Below are 25,595 nucleotides of genomic sequence, written 5' to 3' on the forward strand. Positions count from 1 at the left end.
CGAGGTCCAGGACCTTGAGTTAATGCAAAAAATAAAAGTTTAAAAATTTTTCGTCGGTGCATTTAATCCAGAGCCCTGCATCGTGGCACCACAGAGTTAGTATGACAGAGTATGGTGGCAAAAACCCAATATGCTAGACAAGATTGTGCATAAAAAAAACAAATCCCGGACGCATATACACAAAGAACGAAAAACTGCATGCATTTATCGTAAATTATGCAAAGAGCCTGCTTTCATTTTTTTCCCCAGCCACAACATGAAAATTACGCTTGGTATCAACAAGGAGACGCAAACCGTTCAGTCACGCTTTTTATTAGTATGCCTATTCAATAAGACTCATAAAAGACAAACTGCACAAAGCAAGTGAGAGGTTTTGTTTCAGTAAATAAAATGTAAGCACCTTGTAGAAAAGACAACACCCCCCACTGACTGTATAGGCATTGCAAGTAACATCTGACTTGAACAAAAAAAAAATATATATATATATATATATAAAGAATGGAGGGGGCTGCTGTAATATAAACTACAAACGTTTTTGAACAGAGGTACTGAGTCACCCGAAACACATACCAGTGTATAATTCTAGCCCCCCTCACTTTTTCCTTTTCTCTTTTCAATGTAAAAACAAGGCCATGTGAGCACTTGCTCATCACACAGTAGAAGACAAACAAAAGAGTAAAAAATGTTGAATAACCGATTCGGGGAATCTTGGAATATTTACATTTGACTGCGTTTGAGTAACACTGTTGCTCGCTCATATAAAACATGTGCTTATATACAAGTATGTATACTTTTCCTCTGTATCCAAGTAACAGAACAACAGGCACGCTCGGACAGAGCTGATGTACTTTTTTTTTTATCTACATTACACGAGAAACACGATGGCAAAAATAAGAAACGTCCAAGCCTATCGGAGTCGGTTCTCTCAACACACAGTGCCTGCTACTGAACAACAATAACAAACAACAATGGAAATTTGCTGGCACCAAGCAGCAGCTCAAGGCTGAAATTTAATCGCACTTCTGCGTCTCTCGTGCTCCTGAGCTTCTCACAGAAAGGGCACCGAATTCCAAAGCGACTGGGGACACGCCATGCACTTTTATGACGACACTTTTTGTGGTGGTGCATAAAATGTGTCGACAGGGTGCTAATGAGTGCTGCACAAAACAAAACGCACTGCCAATTCCTAACATTGTGCATGTAATCCGGCCTCTTTTTCCCAGCTCTGTTCTTTGTGACAAACTTGTGCTGCTAAGGCCTTATGCCCACACATCGGACACATAACTATCCCATATGCGGACAGCTGCATGCGCTTCTAAGCACAGAGAAACAATAGCTCACCCAGTGGTGTTCATTTATAACACCGTAATGAGTGAATGTACAGAGGGGTCGATCGTCAATTTCGTTTTTGGCTGCTACAGCTTGCCAGTGATGACATTAAAAAAAAAAAAGCATGAATGCAACATGAATGTGACAAACTTGCATTGCACAGATTGCTAAGCCTGCAGTAATGTCCTCAAGCCCTTACTCTGCACAAAAGAAAGACGGAAAAAAATAAAAAAAAGAAGGTTACTGGCTCTGACAAAGAGGGGACAATGCTGTGCAATGGTGCTGTACTGAATCTACTAATCTTTGCCAGGGAAGCTGCTGTAGTTGAAATGATCATGCAGCAGTATTCCCATTGTGCAGCTACATGACAGCAAGCCACCAGTGGTCACGAGTCATAATGTGCTCAGAGAGACCCCCCCCCCCATCTCTGTATACAACCAGAGCCATGCACTGTTCCACTATCCCATTCAGTCTTGATTTGTATGCACAGCACAAATCTTGCCCCTCTTTGCCAAAAGCCCAAGAATTAAAGGGAAAAAAAGAAGAGAGGAAAGAAAGGCATTGGAAAGAGAGAAGTGCGAGGACAGCTTTCCTAAGTGTTCCACTGCGGGCGCCACTACACATCACGCCACTGCCATCTCGCCGCCACTCTCCCTAAGAGATGACGGCGGAGCAGTAGGTGGCGTTGGGGATGTGGGCGTCGTCTGCTCCTCAGGCGTCTGCTCTTGTGGCTGCTTGTTTTCCTCAGCAGTGTCTCCCTGCCTGTGTGCGTCCATCTGCAGCTCACTGGCCACTGATGCGGCCACCTCGTGGTCAAAGTGGTAACCTTCTCGAGGGCTTGCAGGCGGTGAGGGAGGACAAGGCAGTGGAGGCCGAGCGCAACGACGTGCTAGCTCCTCATAAGGTGCTCCATTCAGCAGACAGACGAGCACAACGGTCATGTTGTCACAACCGAGGCCCCCCATCTGGCAGTCGGGCGCCAGGCAGCGAGTCATGAGCTCTTCACAAATCTGGCATGTGGCATTGAGAAATCAACATACTTATAAGCACAGTCACTGATTTGAGACACCATGGAAACGGTGTAATTAAATCTACTACTCCTTAATCCTACAATGTCTGGTGCACCATATGTGCTGCACTGAGTGTGATATGCTAGAGTGAAGCTGCTGCTGTGGATAGTGGACAAACCAATTACTAATTAACCAGTACAGCAATTAAGCTACAGTTGGAAAAAAAAACCATTCATTTTCTACAAATGTACTCTTTATGGCCAAAAATACATGTGAATAATTTGTTCTAATTTTCCTTGATGTAGATCTTTGGGCATTACAGTGTTAAGGAAATGGAGTGCACCAATATTTTTAAAAGTTTTCTTTGCAGTACAGCATATGCAAACACTCAGCATGAATTCTAACAAAGAAACAAATAATATGAAACACTACTGACAAAATGTTTTCTCACAATGTGATTACAAGTGTCAGACACAGAGCCATCAGTAATGAAACATAACTTGATCTACATAAAAATTTGATGAGCTGCACATTCATATACAACACACAAAAGTGCATTCACATTAGCACTATCCATTAGCACAAAAGCTGGAGAGAGTGATTTTTGAGCTGTGCAATGAACTGTTCCCAAACCTATTTGCCATTGCTTATTCAGTCATATGCTCTCCGTTGACTGCATTCAGAAACATCACTGAGTGGAGTGGTCATAGCAGACATAAAATCTGCCGCAAGGCTAATGCAGCAGCTGTGTAACTTAGAAGTACATATTATCACCGTAGTTTTCGGCCACACATTACAATATGCAGGGCTTAAAATTATGATCTGAATATATAGAAAAACTTGTAAGTAGCTCATTTTCTCAGTCAGGCCACAGCTGAACTGCAGCTAAGAGTGATATTTTGCCAATTTTTTATTATATTCCGATCTATTTTTTGTTTTATTTTACACAGAGTGGCAAACCTGGCTATAACATGCCTGGCACTAATCAGACATTACAAAATTGCATAAAGAACCATCCCTTAGTTCTTTTTTTTTCTTGAAGACAACGTTATCTTAGCTGACTTCGTACAGGTTTGACATATCTGGAATCTCGGTACCTTGTAACCACTTTGAGAGAGAGAGAGAGAGAGAGAGAGAGAGAAACAGGCCCTTGCACTTCTCAAGAGTGTTGCAGTGAGTCACAAATGGTATCAAAATGGAGGTCTCAATGAGAGAAGAAGCAAGAATTAGTTGCATAGCAGGCAATATTAATGGCACAGGCATAATTAAAGCCAATAAAGTAAATAATTAACCCCATCGCACTATACCCCTGTAAGGGTTCACTGCAATAGGTACAGGCATGCTGAGGCAAAGCCGCTGTATGGTGTACTTCTGGGAAATGGGGAGAGTTCTCTTAGAATAAGCAGGGCTCACAACAGGCAATGGTGTCTGAAAAGCATCTTCGCTGGTGCCCAAAAGAAGTTAGAGTTAGTTGTAGAGTAGGTAAAATGAACAGTATGGTCGTAATTAGTACAGATATGGTTGAAAATTAACCACATTGCACCATTGATTGCACTATCTCTGGGATCAGCCCATCTGTACTCTTGGAAAAAAAAAAAAGAAAACGAAATGAATTAATAATTAACAAAAGAAAAGTGAGAGAATGAAGCAGACACACAATAGAGAGATATTATGAAGATTTAACATAGAATCACTTTAACTACCTGTATGTTGACTTTGTCTTCCTCGGCATTGACATTTGGTTGACCCTTTCTTTTTATGCTAGATAAAAGCAAAAGTTCAGCTGCAAGAGACCCTTGTGCTAGCCATGTCCATAATATGCAAATGCCCCACCTGCTCTGGTTCCATTTTTGCCGCTATCCGTGCACGAACGAATTCGACCACCTCTTCATTGGAAAGTACATCCCAGATCCCATCACAAGCCAACAGCACAAACTCGTGGTCAGGGGTGAGATCCTTCACAACTACATCTGGGTAAGCTGAAAATAAACAATTGTGCACCTGCTTTAATATGGCACTAAGAAGACTGCATGAGAATGTCATTTCACAAGTCACAGCAAAGGGCTTCCTAAGCAATAATCAGGAAACACATCACACTAAGAGATGATGACAACTCTCACCAGTGACTATTTGCTCTTCTGGTGACTTTTTTTCATTCTTTTTGAAGACAAAATCCCCAAGGGCTCTTGACAGCGCCAAGTTGCCTAGCAAGTGAGAAAAAAAGAAATCCATGGTTGGAAACAGGAAATGTGCACATAATTCTGTCAAGTATGGTTACAATGAACTACAAGTGTGTTCAAAATGCAAGCCCAATTTTAAATTCCATATTCACAGTTAAAACCCTCAAGAAAGTGGGCACGATACAACAGCACCAAAAATACATGGTGAAATGTGAGCAGCAACTGCTAATAATGCTTCTGCTTGATATTGCAATGGGGATAAACACATTTACTTGGGTTTAGGTGAACCTTAAAGAACCTTACTGGTCAATATTAATCCAGAGCACTGCACTAAAACATTTACAGTGTGTGGCCTAATGTAATGAAGCTGCACAGTGGGTCATGAGAGACGCTGCAGTGGACATATCGAGGTTAATTTTGACTACCTCAAATTCTTTAAAGACATTGACAACCAACTTTTATGGCACCAGCCTTCTTTTTAGTGCAACCCAACAAGGAAACCCGTCCGTCCATCTGTCTGTCACACAAGGCGAATCGCTATAGGAAATTAATGTAAAAAAAAAAAACGGAAGGAAAAAAAATTTACTGGCGATTACAATACTCTCTAATGTGAAATTTGAGCACAGCTCTATACATGTTTTCATTTCACAATATATTTGCTGGCGTGGACAATCTGTTTCGTGCGGCACATTGCAAACTGATAAGAATCGCGAGATTGCAAGAGATAGCCCGTGGGTGACACAAGGGCGCAATTCATAGAAGCTGCCGCAGACAGACCTCCACTCATGCAGCGCTTTGTTTCCATATATGGCAGTGGTGGATGTGCTTGCCACATGCTCTTGGGGAACAGATGACGGCACACTACTATGGCGCCACCTTGTAGCAGCTGTTGCAGCAGAGCATGTCTTGCGCGGCCCCACACTTTTCTTCTCACGCTTTTGCCATGCCTTCCTCCTCCACTTTCCTCCTCGTGTTCTATTTGTTATCACTGTCTTTCACTGCCCACCGTGTTCCGCATTCACTCTTTCATCCTTCACTGTGCTCATTCGCTTGGTTACGCCGATGCTAAACACAGGAACGGCCGCCTAAGAGCTGCGTTCTAAAATGCTTAAGGGTGGTGAGCTTTGAGCCTACGAGCCCACACTCAGATGCCGAGTGTCTTGTCCGCTGAGCTAAACACCCTTGCTTACAGAATGTGAATATATCTGAGCCATATGGATTCATTGTACTGGCAATGCAAAACAAATGTCAAAGCAGAACAGTTTCCATGAAGGTTTCGTTGAAAGATTTGGTAATGGTGGAATAAAAACCATCTCTAGGACCACATGTAGAGCCGACTTGGAGCATCATAGAAATCAGGAAAACTCAGATTTTGCAAAACTTTAATGCTAAACACGAAACATCTCCGATGTGTTTCGTGGGATGCGCCTTTTGTTAGGGCGTTCATTCATTGGTCGAAATGCCACTCATCTCTGAAGACTCATGTGTTTCATAATGTGCAACACAGACAGATAAGCAGTCAATGAGTCGATAAGGAGTGATGAGGGGTTATGTGTCTCATCACGGTTGATAATGGTTTGATGTGGTTGATAAGATGCTAAAGAGCAATAAGGGCTTACAATGGTCGAAGCAATTCTGATAAGGTTAATAAGTGCTGATAAGAGTCAATCTAGTCCAATAAGGTTGATAAGGACTGATAAGCATTGATAAGGGTCAGGGTTGGATCATGTTTGATAAGGACAGATAAGAATTGATAATGCTCTGATGAAAGCGATAAGGTTGAACTGACCTATAAGGGTTGATAAGGCTCCGATCGAGTCTGATAAGATTGATAACAGCCAATAACGGTTGACAAGGGTCAGATCTAGTCCTATAGGGTCGATAAGGACCAATAAGGGTTTATACTCGTCGGATCAAGTTTCATAACATTAATAATTAAATTGTGGGGTTTTACATGCCAAAACCACTTTCTGATTATGAGGCATGCCGTAGTGGGGGACTCCAGAAATTTCGACCACCTGGGGTTCTTTAACGTGCACCTAAATCTACGTACACGGGTGTTTTCGCATTCGATCCCACGACCTCATGCTCAGCAGCCCAACACCATAGCCACTGAGCAACCACAGCGGGTAACGTTGATAATGACATTGGGCTCCATGGAGATGAGAAAGTAGCACAATCCTTTGCATGCTTAGACAACTGCCAGAAGGGTTTCTCCATTTTTTTAATCAGAATTTTTCAAGCTGCAATTGTGACCCTGTTTATGAAGTTGTTCGCCAGAAACATGCTGGAAACAGTGAGAGGTGAGCGCGAGTTATCTTATGTTGGAATTGGTGTGAAGTGGTAGGATACGCCAGTTTACTGCTATTCGTGCAGTGCTCGCACCCATTTATGGCACAATTAGTCTATGGAATTTTGTGTCTTAGAGGCGACCACAGAAGGTGGGGTACTCTCTCGTAAGCTTGCATATGTACAAAAGCAGTCCATGTGTGCTGCCATGCAATGAGGGACACCACTGCTCACCACAGTTTTGCCTTTCTAGTTGTTGCCAGGAAAGCAGCGTAGCTTGTTAACGAAAGCTTTTTTTTTTAGATCGTAATACGCACAGAATAAAGCGCAAATGCCTACATAATATAACTACGGTGATTTTAAACAATATATATGGCACACTTAACTGCTGACCTACATACAGTAATTCGCAGTTACGTGGTCACCATCCGTTTCCAGTACCAAGCTTTCACTGCAAAGTGGCACGACATACCATTTTTCATGATTTCTTGAGGCAATTTATATTTATAATTCCAATTAAACTGCAAACAGCATGCTTGATTCTATTGCTATAAGTTTTGTTCTTTTCAGTCCCACAAAAACATGACACATTATTGGTAGTTGTCAGTTCCTTTAATGGACACGTAAAGCATGGAACACAAGCATTTTTGCCTTTTGCCTCCATCGAAATGCAGTCAGTGTTGGCTGGGAGTCATAGCTGTAACCATGCTCAGAGGCCTCAGAACACCACAGCCACTGAACCACTGCAGCGAGTGCAGAACACTCCTGGTCATATGGTTACTACTCATACTGTGACAAAAGGCAAGTACAGATTACTCAATGCAATGCTTGGCTTGAACGTTTTGAAAGCTGCACAGAGGCTGCAATTAAGGCAATCGTAAGTACACAGACACCACCACTTCAGTGTTTTAACATAATGTAGCACTGATTAGAGCGAATAAAACTACTGTTGGCTTAAATGCCAAGTGCACTGGCCACAGAGTGCCAATGAGGCAACTTCACTTACAAAGCATGATTACAGCCTAATCAAGGCAGCTTCAGTATGTCACTGAATACACATATGTCCCAGCAGGTGGGTCAACGATAAATACACAAGGCTTATAATGCTGCTGCATGGTGGATGTCCAACAGCAATGAATGATTTTCAGCCACTTTTATCCTTGCGCAAGTGCTACATAGTTGATAGTGGCGTTCGTGTTGTCTGCTTCTCTACTCTTGTGTCCTGTCTGCACGCCTCACTTCTATTTTGCATAATGCATGCCATTGATGCTCCCTTTAGGTGTCAATTTATTATCTGTTGAAAATATAGTTTTAGCAGATTCATTGCATCTTCAGCATCATTAAGGACATACAGAGCAGAATGGATACTATAGACGACACGCCTGAACTCTCGAAGATGCTTGAGGTGCGGAAGTGATGTCAAGTGTTTCACGTTAACCGTGCCTGGACAACAGCAAGCCACTTAAAAAAACTTGGCCTTTTACAAATGATCACTACCAAAGACAAGAATCTGCTGCAAGATAACATACTAATGTGTATCAAATCACAGGGCCATTTATGTTGTAACTCTTGACTTACACAGTTGGTGCATAATAGTCAATTCTAAAGCACAGGCCTAACCAGAAGTCCCTTAAGGTCTTCTCACTTGTTTAATACCCCTGCCACACGGCAAATCTAATGTCATTTCCAACAAATGACATTTGTTGAGATTAATGTCATTATCACAGCGCGCTGTCACACAGCGAAAACTAATGTCATTTGAAAATGATGACAATGACGATAGTAAAAAAAAAGACATGCCTCAAACCCACTTTTGTCCAGTAATTATTTGCTAAATTCCACTAGAATATGTGATCGTTGCTTTCAAACCGTAGCGTTCGATCGCTAATGTGTCGACATTGCCAACGAAGTCGAGTCGAGCCAAGCCAAGCCAAGCCAAAGCTAAGGCAAGCAGCAGGGCAAAGAGAACGATAGGCGCGTCCGCTACATCTGCTAAAGTGGCACGAGAAGGGCAGTTACATGTCATCGCCGTTCTGATGTGCATGCGGGCTCCTAATATCCTCATTCTTGGCACGTGCCACAGGAAAACACGCGCATGCTTTTACGCCAAGTCAATTCAAGCGGCCGCGGCCGATGCTCCGGTGCGAACCAACACGACTGCTGCAGCGAAAGCTAAAGACGGCTGTCTGGTCACTGGACTGAGAGTAGTTTTCTGTAGTTACGCACGTGGTGGACTTCAATGTTGTTAAAGCAATAATTAGGTAATAAAATTGATAGAATAATAGTGATTTTTGTTAAAACAAAAAAAGAAGCATGTACTGTTTGCGAAACACTGGTACACTCGTGCTGTCAAGGATACACATTCGGTTCCAAACGAATGCGAATGAGTTTGGCGAACTCATTCGTTGGTAAATGTTATTTTCGACGAATGTCATTACGTTTTACCGTGTGACAGCAAACAAATGGCATTATCAGCGAATGTAATTCGTTGTAAATGACATTAGATTTGCCGTGTGACAGGGGTATAAGGCATCATTAGTCTCATTAGTGCTTCTTATTCTTTAGCATTTTCTCAGTGTGTACAATTGTCATCTCTTAAAAGGCCTATGTATAACGCAGTTGTACTCACAAAAAGTGAAATAGAAACACAGTCATGACAGCGAATGCCCAAATGGCTGTAAATGGTCTTTGTGACATTACAATGGTGCTTTTTTATCCTATGATCTGTGCCCTTGTCAGTGCGTCTGATAAGCATGCAATTTTCCACAAACCAGTTCCACAACTGAATGCAGACGATACTAAAATACTGAATGAAGCAACAGCATTACAATGATTTTCGAAAATTGCACGCTTGCAAATGTGCAGAAATAAAGGAAGCTGTAAAGAATTTGGCAGTTTCACCAAAATGGCAAAGTGTTGACAATGACAGCCACGCTTAGTGTCGCACTCGAACTTCTTGGATAGTGTCCTAAATAAAAATTCATGTGCGACATGTTGGCGCCACACAGCGCACGAGGTAACTGCTGCTGGGCAGAAGGAACAGCACATTTGCAGTTACTACCGGGTGTCTCACAACTCTGTCATGATGAGGAAGGCAGAACGAGCGGTGAAAGGTGGAACGCAGTCTTTGCTCCACCATTTAGCCGACCGAGAGGCGTGTTGATGGAGTGCGTCTGCTTCGCTTTGTCATTTTTGCAGCCAAATGCCCTCTGCATCTCTCTCTAACCCTTCGTGCAAAAGCCACGGATGCACTGTCGATGGTGGGACAGCATGACATGGCAACAGCAGGAATGCATACAGAGAACCCGCATAATTTCTATGACAAAATACAGGACAAAAGAAGAATGTCTGAGAAACTACAGACCGTTGACTCGATTGAATTCAACCCATCCGCCAGCTGCGATGATGCGGCGTGTCTCCAATTCGTTACTTGGTTTGTGGTCAAAGGAGAGCTGCTGGACGTGCCCGCCAACAGAAGCAATGGCCCTCGAGTCACCCACATTGCCGCAGTAGATGCGGCCACCTTTCAGAAGCACCACAACAGCTGTGGTGCCTGCAAGTTCATCCTTCATAGCCTCATCTGCAAAACAGCCCAGCCAAGACATTACCACACATGAACTAGCAGCACTTTCCTAACCTTAGAAAAGAACTTTTTGTCCACAAAAACAATTTAAACACAAGGAGATATGGAAAAATACAGTGAGACATTGCACTTACGTGATCGGTATCACAGTAGTTTGGGTGTGAAATTATGAATGGAAGAATTAGGCCTACATCATACCTACCAGCCCGTGAATTTTACCGTTCGCAAAGATCCTGTGAACACGACATCGAGGGGATGTGGGAGCGAAATAGCACTAATTTTTTGGTAAAAGCTTGGCCTGAGCATATGCGCCTTGTGGGATACATACGCACTTGATAAATTATGATTTACTTTTAGATGCAGTGCACAAGCAGCCGGAAAAAAGCACTGACAAGCACATTGGTTTTTGATCACAGTGACTTTTTCAGGGGCTTTACTGTTGCCAATTTCGCATGCTTCAGGAACTTGTCTGCACACAAGTGCTATAAAATAGCACCCGTCTGGCTTTCTTTCACTATCATATTTTCAATGAAAAGTTAGGGGACCAGTGAGGGAAGCCTTTACGTGAGCAAAAGTTGTTTTTTGTAAAACTTGATGCAACATTAGCAAAATAGTAAACCAACCTGAAGTTTGTCAACCTTAAGGAAAATTTGGTAGACTTGGCAGGTATGCTTCACTGACTTTTTAGTAATCAATCTTTCAAACGAATTCAAATGCAGCTTTGAAAGGTTAATCAACCAGTATAAATTAATTCAGCATTTCTCTGTAGAGCCCCTTGAAAAGTACCACTGTGCACCACTACACTACAACATCAACAAATAGGCCAATCTCACCTTTAAGCATGTCCGAGTCAACCTCCAGAAAACCTTTTTTTATGGCATCAACTACATCTCCTCTTTCTGCATCACAGAACACATTCCAAGAAAAGAAACATGTTAGACAGCAGCACAAGATGGCACGTGGTTGCATTCAGACAAAATGAGGACATGCACAGCTACAAGTGACAAAGGTTGTCATTGCGATGACAAATAAATCTACATGGCAGTGACCTATTTCTTACAAACAGGGCATTTCAGTGACGATTAGGCAGTTCACAAAAATAATGTAGTACAGCTAAAGAGACCAATTCTCAGTGACACTATTTGTGCCAGTAGATGCGAGAAACTGTGTGGTAGCCATGGATTAACTAAAAAAGATTACAAATTAACAGTTGAATCAATTCCATTGAGAAAGAAATTGCAACTGCATAAATTAAGCAAGCTATTGCTTAGGGCATGTCTACTATGCAGCAATTCTGACACTAGTGCCAGGTTCAAGATGAGCCATTTATAAACTTGTGGTTAATGCACTGGCACTTCTTATATTTACACAAAGCCTTTCTCATGCACCATGGGTAAATCTATGTGAAATCCCAATGTATATAATGGAGTTTTCAGGGTGGACATGCTGAAACTGGTGCTGGTCTTAGGATAATATGTCAATATGCTTTGAGTGCCGACTGCCACTTTGAGCACACTGCACTTGCCAATAGCCTCGATAAGGTTTAGAACGTTTTCACTTTCACCTAATATAAAAAGAAAAGAAGGACAAATGTGACATCAGCAGTCCTCCTAACTACGAGTCGAAGAATACTCATGCGCATGCAAGAGGTGCAGTTCCAACTGAAGAAGACTAATGGAGGCAAAATAAACTGTAACAGCTCGCCACTATTTTATTAATCTCACGGTAGCGTCAATCGGTATGTTGGTCAGCACCATGTCACGGAGTGAATGTGTGAAAGCCGTAAGGGTAAGCACACATGCACGAGCAATGTGTCCTGATGTGCAGGCATTCTCTCCTAGGCTATTCTAATAAATTTGGCATAGCCCCTGCTGTTAACCAAAACATTTATCATTTGCACCCGCCTATTGTAGCCATTATGCACAAAGGAGAATGTGCACATTTCTGTTTGCATTGGAAGCGGATAAGCAGCAGGGGCTATGTGGAGCTTAATGAAATAGCCTGACACAATGCTTAGACAAGAGTATGCTTTGTGTGCAAGTGCCTGCCATCACTATTTTCATAGCTGTGCTCCGCAACCCAGCACTTGTGGGGATGCGTGACTCTCACGCCTCCCCTGAGATCTAGTTTTCCCGCATGGCTCGTCTCCTGCAGGGCGGCTTCGCCCGCGGCGGTTGGAGTGGTACAAGCGCGGTGCGAGAGATGGCGCGAGCGTCGCGCCGCTGCGGGGTTACTCGGGCGTCGGGAGACAAGGCGCTCGGGCTGTTGGGTTCGAGACAGCAAGCGGGACGGCCGTGCCGCACGTGCGGCGACCCTCTTCCCCGGCGGGTCGGCGCGCGCGCGGCGACCCATGCTTCTGCGAGACCGCCTCGCGTGGCCGCCTTCGAACGCGCCACGATTCGCGTGACTGTACGCGCGAACGACCAGGCGTTGGGATCCAGCATGGGGCGAACATATTCGCTCGCTTCCGGTCGCGGTGAGTCAGACTTCTAGATTTGTCGCGCGCCCATCGGCATGTTTTGTGGATAGCAACTCGGCTAGCAGGCATTGATTTATGAAAGGTGCAATAAATGCCCTTGTGATTGTTTGCACTACTGTGTTGTCGTTCCTTTGTCCCAAGAGTACGGGTGTGAGAGACCCCACACACTGACCGTCATGTCAGTCGACGCTCTCGTGAGATTATTAGATACTCTAAGAGCTGTACACGTTTGTGTCTGAACTAAAAGTGATATGCATTTTGCCTGCAGAGATGTCACTAAAGGTGCAATATAAATCAAGCAGCCAAAGACACCCGAGGACGCAACTGGCATAATATGTGCCCTGAATGCTTCACTTACAGCTTTCATCAAATGTCTATGAATCACTATGAATATATGACCAACGTATTGGTCATGTTCATGGGTTCGAATTGCTCACCACACTCCAGAACAATCAAGTTCTGATGATGAGAGCTCCACTGAAATTTGGTGTGTGGTGATGTGGCAGCAGTTAATGACCTGGCATTGCACGTAATATAGTCTGCACAAATCTGACAAAAGGTCCATGCCCTTGGGCAAAAGTATGTGGAGCAGAGGTACTTTTGTAGTGGTAACTAACTTGAAGGATCTGTCTGCCTGTGCATGACAATGCAACCTACATGATCATGCATAGGCAGACCACTCCACCTCATTTCTGTTACACCTTACCTTAATTCACAGGTGCGCATGTACTTATGCATTTGCTCTTGTACACATGCAAGAAGGCCTCTTCCTAATGCAACCTCGAGGCTCCCCTAAACATATGCGAACGCTCTGCTTACGATAAGACTGCTGAGAGACAATCTTGCGGTGCACGTGGCTTCCAGCATACTGAGCCACTTTGGCACCCCCATGACCATCGTAGACGGCAAAAAATGCAGCATCTTTATCCTCAGAGAGGCTTAGAAGATGAGTGTGGGCATCTTCCATGTCTGGTTGGTGATCTGTCAAGGAATCTCTCGAAGAAATAACAAACATCTAATAAATAATGCCAGGGACTGGGCATTCATCCTGCAATGACCCAACAAAAATAGTTTTGCAGAGTTCCAGTAATGCTAATTTGATGCTAAATTCCTCATAATGCAACATTTACAACATGACAAAAAGAATTATTGCAGTATAACAAAACGCAGCCACTCCCTCAACCCAGATCTAACAGTTTAAGACTGCGTATTTGTAACCTGCAAGCGTAGTGGCTTAGTGCAGTGGGATGTTTTTTTGTAAACATTCACCATAAAAATCAAATTAATTAGAACATTCAAGTTTCTTCTTGAACTGTGACCAATAAACTCGATCAGCACAATACCCGTCAAGTGGTCCAACATTGTGCAAACATTTCGAAACGTGACTTGAGGATCCATATAAGAAATACTGTAATGATGAATTAGTTGACGCATGCTCATGTTCCGATTCGTTTCCGACTATTTTGTCCCTAACTACTTTTACTTAGTGTGGTGCCTAAGATGCAAATGTTGGTGGTAAGTTATGACCTGCAGCAACTTTCGCGAAACGACAGCAACAATGCACTGGGAAAAACAATTTTACATCAGAGAAAAAAATAAAGAAAAACGAAAATTTGGCAACACACAAATGCAGCTTTTGAAACAGACGTTAAAGGATACTTATACGCCATCCTTGCATACACGATGCGCCCACTTTCACTTGGTCGTTCATACAACTCGACGTCTCTTTTGCCGTTACCGGCTCGGAAAGCGTTTGGCCCATAATGCCTGAAAGCAAAACAGCGGCCGACGAGTCACGCGCATTAGGAACAGAATGGTCACATCGATGACGCAACTGCACAGGAAACAGATCGTCAATGCCACAAGCTCGATGCTCGAACGTCAATGTCAGATGGTGTATTGTTTCCATTGCCGATCGGCGCAGTTAGAAGTCAGGGCAGGAACATACTCTCCTAATACGCCTATCCAGTCCCTGTGCCCATGGGCTCATGCCGCGCTACAGCTGACAAAAAAAAAGGGGGGGGGGGGCATCTCTCAGCAGCCCTTTTTTTTTTCATTAACCTCCTACAACTAACAGCATCGCCAACAGCTTACGCAAGCTTCCTAGCGTCACGCCGATGTTAACCGGTTTACAGACGCAGGCCACTGTGGCTCTCAAACGTGCATTTGTTTATCACGCACCAAGAAGGAGAGCCCCCGTATCCGCTCACCCCTTCGTCTTTTAATAACCTAGGCCTATTGCTCGTTAGGAGCAGCTAAATACCACAGATGACCATACAATACTCAACTGTCACCTCGCAACGTGAGCAGAGGAAAAGAAGAGAGGCAATACCGGCCACACCGATAACCACCACACGATAAATTCAATGGGCGTGCTGCGCTGCGCACATCGAACGATAACTTGGGATGCCCACACAGCCGATCTCAGGACGGTGACTCGCCTCCGTAGAAAACTACTACGAAACAAAATATACTAAAGGCTATTTACATGACGAGAGAAAAATCAAAAAACGTTTCCCTGCTCTGAGGAAACAGTAAATTCGACACAAACAATATGCCACACTCCACGGACGCATCGCAATGCGCTCACCTCCTCTTCGGGCGCGCTGCTCGGCTTGGCTGCTCGCTGCGACGGCGCGCGTTTTCCTCAGCACGGAACCATCCTGACCGCGGCCACACAACCACAAGGATCAGGGTCGAATTTTAGCCCTCAAAACACACGCGTTTTTCGCCCGTAATTAATCAGCGATTCATTCGCAGAAACTTGCCTGCTCGCAGTTCACGCACTTTAGTTGACACGATATCCTCCAGGGGCGCTTTTCTCTGACGCGTAAAAATAAAATAGAAAAATTAAATTCGTCCTTTTCCAGGCTCCTCGAGCGGTCAAAATAAATGTCCAGGTAGGAAAGCAGCCAAGTGAGGATCCACCTAGTAAATGCTTAATTTTTTAATGAAGCGATAAATTACGCTACCACTGCTGCTCCACAGCCGACACAGGTTTAGAGCAGCAGCATATATTAGTAAGCTCTAAGCGGCAGTTACCACAAGATATCCGAGATTTAACTGTGGTGTGTGTGGTCACTGAATCTGTATGATCGGAACTGCAATGAAGGCACCACCGAGGGGTCTTCACGCGGGGGTTATCATCGGAGGTTTCGCGGCTGCAGTGTGTGTGGCGTTGTACCCAATCGTCATTCACCCGTACCTTAATGTCCAGGATTACAGTAAGGAAAATGCGGCTGTACAGTCGCCAAATGGTTCGGTTTTATTACACTTTATTTTTCAGAACAAATCCAAAAGCAGACGAGGAAGGACATTGATCAGGAGTCTATACAACCTGGAGGTAAAAATATAGTCGGTTGTTTCTTTTATTGTTTTGCACTTCGTTTACGAAAAATTGCACTGCACCGGTGCGTTCTTTCGCAGGTATGAAAGTTTGGTCGGATCCTTTTGGAAGGAAATGAAGCCCTGCACTCAGCAGAGCAGTTCGAAGTACTCACGTGGACGCAGATGTGTGCGCCAGACCGTAGTAAGAGGAGGCGCAGGCTAGACTTGCAAATGCAGTAAAGTGTTCTCAAATGCGGCACATGGTGTTTTTACTGCACTCGCTTTCGGACTTGTTATTGGTTAAGTGAACTCGTGGGCCAGTGGAGTGGCAAAAATGCTGAACCTACAAGCTGCTGAAGTGGTGAGGTTTGATATGCGCGATTGCAACCTTTCTTTTTTTCCTGCTCTACAGATGAGAATACGTTTGTATGGTTGATATGTGGCAACAATGTCGTTATATTAGAGCAGCTGCAATTTTAATAAATCAATGAAATATCAGGTTTTGCACCTAGTCGGCCAAATGAGTATACCCTTGAGTCAAATGCTGCAAAACAACCTGAGAAATTCAGCACGAGGTGTGCAACTAAAGTAGTGTAATTTTCAATTTTGCACTTTGCAGCCAGCTCATGAGAATGGCTCTGATTGGGAAGAAGCTATTGTCCATAATATTGCAATTATAATTATCACACAAAATCGGCGACATAGTTCCTGTGGAGGAGAAAGAAATCTTTCTTTTTCAGGAAAGCAACCTGTAAGGCAGCCTGATAGGCGAGCTGTTATGACATATAAACTTATCTACATAGGTCTAAGTGCACTAACTTGGTGACAAAGACCACAGTCGTTAAAACTAGCTGGAATGTGCTGTTTGCAAGCAATCGAGGTGTTGGCGGTTTGTTAGAAACAAATATTCGATTCTTGCTTCAAGAAATAATAATGTTTTTGTCTAAAAACTGCAACAGTCCGTACATAGTCAACATAAACACGCACACAACACTATTAAATCTTGGAAGTGTCTCTCAAGCTTGGCGGTCACTGCTGTAGCATGCGCACCAAGCTCTGTGACAAATTATAAACTATTCTTGACTTAGACAATAACATAAGATAACCACAGTGGTAGAAAAACTAATACATTAACTATTTTGGAGATGTTCCACAAGCAAACGCATGTATACAAGTGTTACCCTAGTGTGCGAACCACAAGGAACGTCACAAATTCACTTTAACGAAGCTTGCTCTTAGTCAAGGTCCATTGGGGGGCTGTCTTGCTGTGGATCATTCTTGGGGCTGCCTCTGACACTGCGAAAATGCACTCTTGCCTTGGCAGATGGCGGAGTAACCAAGAGCGATATTGGTGCCAATGCTGTGTAACGCTCCAGGAGTGCTATTTTCGAACGAACATGCTTTGATAATGCCTCGGCAGGTGAACCTGGCTCCACTTCAATTTTCCTCTTTGGCAGTAAAAGCCCATCAGTGCCAGTGCCATCTGATGGCCTTGGCTCAGTGGGAGTTCTTGAAATAGCTCCAGGCACCCTAACAGGTGCAGTGTTTGGTGTTGCAGGTGATGCTAGCTTTGTAGTTTGCTGAGGAGCATACTGTGGTCTCTGTGCAATGCTCGGACTGCTGATGCGCAATGGAGCCTGCAGCCTGGCCAAAGCAGTGGTGGCAAAGTTTGATGGATCCTGCAAGGAGAACATGTTTGGTGGATACAGTGCATGCTTGCATTGCACGAGGCTTGAATTTCTCAGAATCAATTTCTCAGAAACAAGCCCCTTTGTCACTCAGCACAATCATTCTTAGCCTTTCCTTGCAACTTCTATATTCCAAATTGAGTCGGTCACCTTGCTCTTTTTGCTGTATTGAGGTTCACATTATTTGCGGTGTTGAATCAGCCAATGTGCTCCCCCCCCCCTTCTTTTTCTTTCCTCTTGGTTCATATTTTTTAGCAGTTTGTGAAAACTATGTAGTTCATGAGTAAATACTGAAATATAAATAAAGCAAAGAACAAAAACAGCACAAGAAATGAGTATTTTATCCTTGTGCCGTTTCTTGTGCTGTTTATGTTTTTAGCATTGTATAAAGACTTGCCCAACAGCTAACTCTCTATAAATAAAGCAACTAGAGGCAAAGTCTAATTTCTAAGCTTTAACCAAATCAGTATGTGCATGTTATTGCCAGTAAGGAGAGAAATACAGTCTGCATACTTTTATGCATATCTTGAGAGATGAACCATGAAACAACATGAGCAAATAGGTAAAGTTACTAGAGCTAAGGCTTTTAACTGGATCAGTAACTTGGTATTAATGTCAAAAGGCACAGAAATACATGCTGGGCACCTCTATAGAGCTCTTGAGAGCTGAGAGGGCACGCTGGAGGGTGTTGCTTGTAGGTGAACTTGTCAACACAGAGAACTCTGTTGCCTCCACAGTGGCGATTCTGTCTGCATTACCCATCCTGAGTGTGACGTCTGTTGCTGAGAGAAACTCTCCTTTCTCAATGCTCTCTTCTGCAGCCTGCACATTCAGATAATTGCCACATGAGATGCGGGAGCCAGTCTTGTTTGCACATCTCCAAGCACAAAAGCATTGCACAAGCTTTACTGAGTGCTAAAAAGAGAGAACACATAACAATAATTGACCAACAAGAAGTGGTACTATGGGTAAATGGAATTGGAGCAAGTTAGGGCTAAGTGGAACATGCTATTTTGCAACTTTTTCTGGCACTGCAGTGTTTTGTCTGCATGATTATTTTTCTAAAAATGAGATTTTGCGGTTTTACATGCCAAAACCACTATCCGATTATGAGGTATGCCGTAGCGCAGGATTCTGAGTTAATTTTGACCATCTAGGGTTCTTAATGTGCACTCAATGCATGATAAACGAGCCTTTTTACATCCTACTCCCATCGAAATGCGGCTGTAGTGCCCGGGATAGAACCCACAACTTTGTGCTCAGCAGCACAACACTGTAGCCGCTGTGCTACTGTGGCAGGTCTGCATCAGTTAAGCTTGAACAGTTAATTTGGGGCCCATACAATTTTGGGTAACCAGACACACAGCAGCAGAAAACCGGTGTCGACTTATTGCTTGTAAGAGACGTGCTGCATTACACTTTCCCATTTCCATTTAATTTACTTATGTACAGTACATTATAGTAACTATAAAATTGTCTGTAGTAAGCAAGAGCACTGATACCAATTTAATGAAATAAAAAGAAAGCCATGCCCAACAGATATAGTAAATTCCAGTGACTAAGCCATGGCGTCAATGTTACTACTATCACAGTCTTGTTGCGCTTCCTTTTGAAGGCACATTGTCACCAACTACACAGTTGCCATCTCTTAAGTTCTTGACTACTTGCCTGCACCACTGATACTCACTTGACAATGTGGAATAAGTTATTAAAACACATAAAAAATTTTTTACAGCAACAAAATTTTGATAAGAAATTTTTTGTGTCTAGGCTAGAGGATTGTCACAAGCGTATTTTCTAGCTTTTCTAACATTTATTTCACCAAGGAATTCAAGCATGGAATGAGAGAGGACTATATACTCTGTGCATTTCCATACAAGGAAAATAGATTGTGCAAAACTGCATTTTGTGCGATAGCTACTACCCGTCATAAAAAGCTTCAATGCTTTGTTAAGCTGGAACTTTGGCACAATAGTACTGTGGATGATTGCAGTAAAGAACACATAGGCTTTGTTGGATACACAACTAGAAAATGAAAAAAAAAAATGAAAAACTTGCGAAATTATGCATTTGGCTTATTCAAGGTTCTTTTAAGTTAAGCTGTAGATAAGCTAACTGCTATTTTTCTAAATATCAAGCTTCTTACGAATATGATCATTCAATCTCTGGCCTAGTTAGTCCAGCAGTATAAGAGCTCTCACCCAAGCTTTCTTCCCGACAACCAGCTGCACGAAGTTGAACCTGGCGTCTGCAAGTGTCAACACAGTGCCTTCTTTCTGGTGGCTGACACGAAGCACAAAACCAACGATGTCAACAGCTCGGCCTTGTGAGCCGCTCTCCGTGAGCAGCACAGGGAAACTGGTCACCTGTAAACAATGTGAGCTGGTTGAAGAAGTCTGGAATTCGACAACAGCTTGTTTGCTTAGGATCATCGATATTCAAAGCAATCCGCCTCTTTCTGTTCCTGTGCTGCCCTCTGACGCATGTCGCTGGAAACGTTTTGGAAGGGTGCCGGGGATTTCGCCGGTTGATTTGTATACCCGTGCCCATGTTGAGTGTGCGTGGGTTGTGCGTTTCGTGGATCGTGAATAATTATTAATGGTTTCTCCGGGCCAGCATATCGATTGTAGTGGGTGAATAGGCCTGAGTGCGCTGTTGTGGTAAGAGCGCGGCCAAGAAAGGCATGCCAGGTTCCGTCTGCCGATGCAGCTGTCTTAGAGTTCGCTGTCCTCATGTCTGCGATTGCACATCACTTTTTGTATTCATTTTACACATTCACTAAACATTTCGCATATTCAAGAAGCCTTCGAGCGCAGCGTTCCACATGGGATTTGCCAAAGTGGTGCATTTGTTTACATCTACAGCTTCAGATCGCTGTTAGCTCTTCGAATATTGTAGGAACAGCGCATTGCTGATGTGAAATAATATCAAAATGTAGCAAAACATTCATATCTGTGCATATGAGCCACGTTGTTCCTCCCTGAGACGATTCAATATGAGCAGCCGAGTGACTTAAACTGCAACTGTGATCCAGACACATGTATATTACAGGCTGTTACTACTCATTCTTACTTTTGTTTAACTTCATCATACTTACAGGTTGCACGTGCCATAAAGTATTATTAGAGAAAACTGCTTGGCATATGCCTCCACTTATAGGCCGTGTAGTTCTCTCGTGAAAATGCGGATGACATTGCTGACACCGTTGGTAATGAGCAAGTTTATGCTGCTGTACCGAATGATTATTCTCCTCTTTCCTGTTTCATGCAGAGGTAAACAGTGCTGCTCTGGAATTAAGAAATGTGTCAGCATAACCACACACACAGACCCACCATCTACAGGAATGCGACCAGCAGCGTTCGGGAACGATGACCAAAGTACAAGATGTTGGCACAGCGCTGTGTCGCCGCTTGCCGCTTATTGCATATGTGCCGTGCGAAGTGAAAAGCAGTTATCAAATCGCTATAGGGACACAACTGAACTACGAGGTGTGACACAAAAAAAACGAGACTGGTCCAATAACTTATTGTACTTACTGAATCAGTTCTCTGTGACATTATCACCTTCAAAGTAGTCCCCTTCAGCATTCACACACTTCTGCATTCGGTGCTGCCATTGTTGGTAACAGTTCTGGAACGAGGTTTTTGGAAGGCCCTTCAGGAGATTCTCCGTTTTTGCCTGAACCTCTTCAACCGAGATAAAATGGGTTACCTTTAAGCAAGATTTAACTTTAGGAAGTAAAACAAAGTCGCCTGGAGCCAAATCAGGTGAATAAGGAGGATGCCCCATCACATTAATGTTTTTGCTGGACAGAAACTGCTTGACAGATAGGGCCGTGTGAGCGGGTGCATTGTCCTGGTGCAACAGCCATCCATCACTCCACAACTGTGACCTTTTCCTAATTTTTCACGAAGTATTTTTAGTACTTCAATGTAGTAGTGTTGATTAACAGTCTAACCACTGGGAACCCACTCAATCATTACAATTCCATTAATGTTGAAGAAGACGATTAAAATTGCCTTGAATTTTGATTTTGACATGCGTGCTTTTTTTGGGTCTTGGAGATCCTGGAGACTTCCATTGCATTGACTGGTGCTTGCTTTCTGGGTCATAGGTAAAAATACATGTCTCATCACATGTTAGAACAGATTCCAACAAATTTAGCTCGTTTGCAATTCGTTCTAACATGTCCGCACACACGTCGTTACGGCACCGTTTTTGGTCAACGGACAGAACTTTTGGAACAACCTTCGCGTAAATCTTCGTCATGTGTAATTCGTCCATTAAAATGCGTCGAACAGCTTCCCTATCCAAGTGAGCCAACTCCGCCACTGCACGAACACTTAATCTTTGGTTACCAGTGATCACTTCACGAACTTTGGCAATGTTTTGGTCTGTAATCGCTGACCTTGGGTGCCCAGAACGTTCATCATCTTCCACACTGTCCCTTCTCCCCTGAAAACCGCTTATGCCATTCAAACACATGTGCACGACACAAGGTTAACTCTCCATAAGCCTCGGTTATTATTTGAAATGTTTCGTTTCCGTGGCTGATTTCTTAAGTTTCACAAGAAACTTGATGTTGATTCACTGTTCGATTTTTACATCAGACATTTTTCCGGCAGAATGCAGTTGCACACGTTCACTCAATGACGCAGCACTCCCAACTGGCACGATCGGTTCCGCCGAAACTGGAGGCATGAATAGAGGTGGTGTGTGGGATTACGTCAGCAAAACAGTTGTTGCCAACTCCACTCTTTTTTCAAGCTACACACTTAGTCTTGTTTCTTTTGTGTCACACCTCGTATAAGAGCGGTTTCCTTCATCCTGATTAGTTATTTTTTTAAGTTCAGGTCCATCGGTAGCGGGTGCACGAACACGACGGGGTAAGGCGTAACCAAACCTTCGTTAAACCGGGTGAACATTGACTCAAACTTCACGTGCACGACTTGAGAGGACTGAAGCTCGTGCATTTCAACTTCGAAGGCATGTTGATGCATTCTGACTGCAAATAATTATATTTACAAGTGAATGAGCTTGAGCTATTGTGTTGTCGGTTCGACGGCTGATCGTGTAGGGTTCGGTCAAGCTATCATGGCCGGCACGCTGATTTTGTAGGTGCCTTCGACAAGAAAACCCGTCGCGCTATATGAAAACTCGCACCCGTCGGTTGCGTCGTTGTTGGCCTATTATGAACAAATGGTCTCAGTGACACAATGCTGAATCATCAACGTCAGCGTTTTGTCCATCTCGTATCGACCCAGTGTTATCACGCCTTAAACGAGTACATGAAGTCAGGCACATGCTGCTACCACCAGCAATAATGGGCCGACGCTGCAAGAAGACTCTGGCAGCAACATGTTTTTGAAGTGCTGCTTAAGTGTAACGCAGGGGTTTATCGACAAATTTGAAAGCCGTCAATGCAAGGCAGCAACTACGTGGTTCATAGTGGAACCATGAAAGAAGGAAAAAGAAGGAAAAGAATCTAGCATAAGAAACAAAGAATAATAAATTATGGCTTCCATACACGAGCCATGCTCCTGCGAACAAGGTTCTCATGTTATCATCGTGCTGTCGTTGTATCACTGCCATTGTCATTGCATACAGTTTGGGAGTTTGGACAGGGATGCAGAGGAGTGAATTCTGCAGCAGTAAATTAGTTCAGAGCTAGAGGAATCATTGTAGTCTGCAGATTTTTTAAAGCAAGCAATGATGATTAGCAACAATAAAGGGCAACCAACAAAATGCATTCATTGAAGTGGGCAGCCTTGTATGTTTAGAATGACTTTTCAATTTTGTTTTATGTTGCCCCGAGGTGCTGTACACTAGGTTGCCTGAACGCTCCAGTCATGAATGAGCCATGCATTGACTCTATGCTGGAAGGAAAGCAGATAAAAGAGAGAGAGAGAGAGAGAAAGACTGGTTGACAGAGAAAAGGAAGGGCTGCTGACCGTACTGTAACTGTCCAGCGGGTGACAAACACCTGAACATCGATAAACCATGGGGGAAGGAGGAGAAGAGACGTGAAGATGACAGACACAGGAAGGAAGAGCGTGCTCGAAGCTGACAGCCCTGCTGGTATAAGCTGCTGTGTGAATGCTAAGCACACTCAGTAGGAATGGAGAAAGCAACAAATCTCACACTAACGTTTTTAACATTACTGTAATGAACCTTATCTAAGCGTCTAGCTGTTGGTGTGCAGACATATTTTAGGGAACCGTAAATTTCTTATCATGCGCACATCTTGAAGGTTGCAGTTCCTAAGCACAATATTAAGAATACTCGCAATTCTTGTCTGGCTCCTTGCAGTATAAGTTTAGTGGCACTCCCTTGTTTGTGTGTGTGCATGGTGGTGAGGGGGAGGGGAAGAAAGAAACGCTTAGAAATTTCTGGTGCAGGTATTTAACAGCATGTTAATGAGATACTTGATCTTACTCGGTACTCGGCATGCATTGAGTAGAGGCCATGCACAACTACTCACCTGTCGCATGTAGTAAATGCGAACGTGATCGGGGCATTCCACTGGTTCAAACTGCGTCATTTTTGTTGTTGTCAACTCCACAGCGCTGTTTTGGATGTCAGGCAATACCTTCCTGCACCGAGCCAGGACATATATTTTTGCTCATATAATCTGCTGCTTCAAAAATCCAAGTAACTCAAGTGCCCTAGTGCAGGTTGTACAAAAATGAGTTTTTAGGTGTGGCTATGCGCTACACATTGCCATGAAGCCACACATAAAGAGCTGAAATCGCAGCGCGCAAGTGGACATAACAAGTGGTATTTTTTCGTATTTCACGGGCATCTGCAGTAAATGGAAAAACACTAATGCCTAATGGATAGAAAGTTAGAAACTGTTTAGTCAGACATTTTGCAAGCCACTCTGCAACTTTCTAATTTGAATTTTTTCCTAGCTTCATTGATTCAGAAGTTGGTTAATTAATATTGACATTTGGTTGCGTCGTCTTAGAGTGAATCGGCATATTTTTAAACTCTGGCTCTGAAACACCCTGTATATGCATACAGTATGTCACAATTCCTACTTACAATACAACAAACAAGAGAACTGGGTAATAATTAGTAACAGTTATACTTAAAAAGGCCACACAATTAGATATTACGCAAAAGTAAAAAGAAAAGAACTATATAAAAAAAAAGACAAATACTCAAGACTTTTGTGCTGAGCTATTTTTTGATGTAAAGAACAGTAGAGAATCGCTGCAGCAGATATTTACTTTTATGTTGCCTAGCTAAAAGGACACATCTTTAAATTTGTGTTTCCTGCCCCTGTAGTTTTATTTGTCAATGTTCTTGTGCTTATGATCGTAATAAAGATGCCTCTAGAAGAGTGCGAATGGTAACTTTTAAAACTGAATCGAATATGAACATGAATCAAATAGTTTCCTAACAACAAGACAACTTCTCTCATTAAAGCGCATGAGCGCTGCAAAACACTACTTGAAACATTGAAAAATTTCAACCAACATTATCACTGCTAAACATTCATCTTGTTAATGTGTTCATGGTGTATGAAAAATGTGTTACACATTAATCTGTCGAAGACAACATTTATGGAATTTCATTTTCCACAAACATCATTCACACATTCATTAGTGGTTTCACTGAACAATTATGTAATTATAAGACCTGAATCAACAAAATTTCTAGGTACTATTTTGGATGAACACCTAAAGTGCCCTCTCTATGCCCAAC

The 25,595-nt window shown here is 43.2% G+C and overlaps 2 protein-coding genes across 3 annotated transcripts in view; both read right to left on the minus strand.

Moving 5' to 3' along the window:
• Positions 1-296: 296 nt before the first annotated feature.
• Positions 297-15,683, minus strand: LOC142578921 (putative protein phosphatase 2C T23F11.1). 2 transcript variants are annotated; one of them, XM_075688624.1, is made up of 8 exons: positions 15,461-15,683; positions 14,530-14,637; positions 13,690-13,839; positions 11,225-11,290; positions 10,173-10,388; positions 4,460-4,543; positions 4,173-4,318; positions 297-2,339 (listed from the first exon to the last, which is right to left on the minus strand). In XM_075688624.1, exons 2-8 carry the CDS (start codon positions 14,630-14,632, stop codon positions 1,953-1,955), a joined length of 1,152 nt encoding a protein of 383 aa, XP_075544739.1. In that variant the 5' UTR covers positions 14,633-14,637; positions 15,461-15,683; the 3' UTR covers positions 297-1,952. The 2 variants fall into 2 exon arrangements, with proteins under 2 accessions (XP_075544739.1, XP_075544740.1); XM_075688625.1 differs by lacking the exon at positions 15,461-15,683 and adding an exon at positions 15,165-15,373.
• Positions 15,684-16,112: 429 nt separating this feature from the next.
• LOC142578920 (uncharacterized) overlaps positions 16,113-25,595 on the minus strand; it is a 45,549-nt gene continuing 36,066 nt past the window's right edge. The window contains exons 17-20 of the mRNA XM_075688623.1: positions 24,367-24,478; positions 20,087-20,251; positions 18,531-18,707; positions 16,113-17,876 (exon numbers count right to left, since the gene is read on the minus strand). Of these exons, the coding sequence (XP_075544738.1) occupies positions 17,433-17,876; positions 18,531-18,707; positions 20,087-20,251; positions 24,367-24,478 (898 nt within the window). The 3' untranslated portion in view covers positions 16,113-17,432. The remainder of the gene's footprint in view (positions 17,877-18,530; positions 18,708-20,086; positions 20,252-24,366; positions 24,479-25,595) is intronic.

Source organism: Dermacentor variabilis, chromosome 4 (genome assembly GCF_050947875.1).
Source record: "Dermacentor variabilis isolate Ectoservices chromosome 4, ASM5094787v1, whole genome shotgun sequence".
Classification (NCBI taxonomy): domain Eukaryota; kingdom Metazoa; phylum Arthropoda; class Arachnida; order Ixodida; family Ixodidae; genus Dermacentor; species Dermacentor variabilis.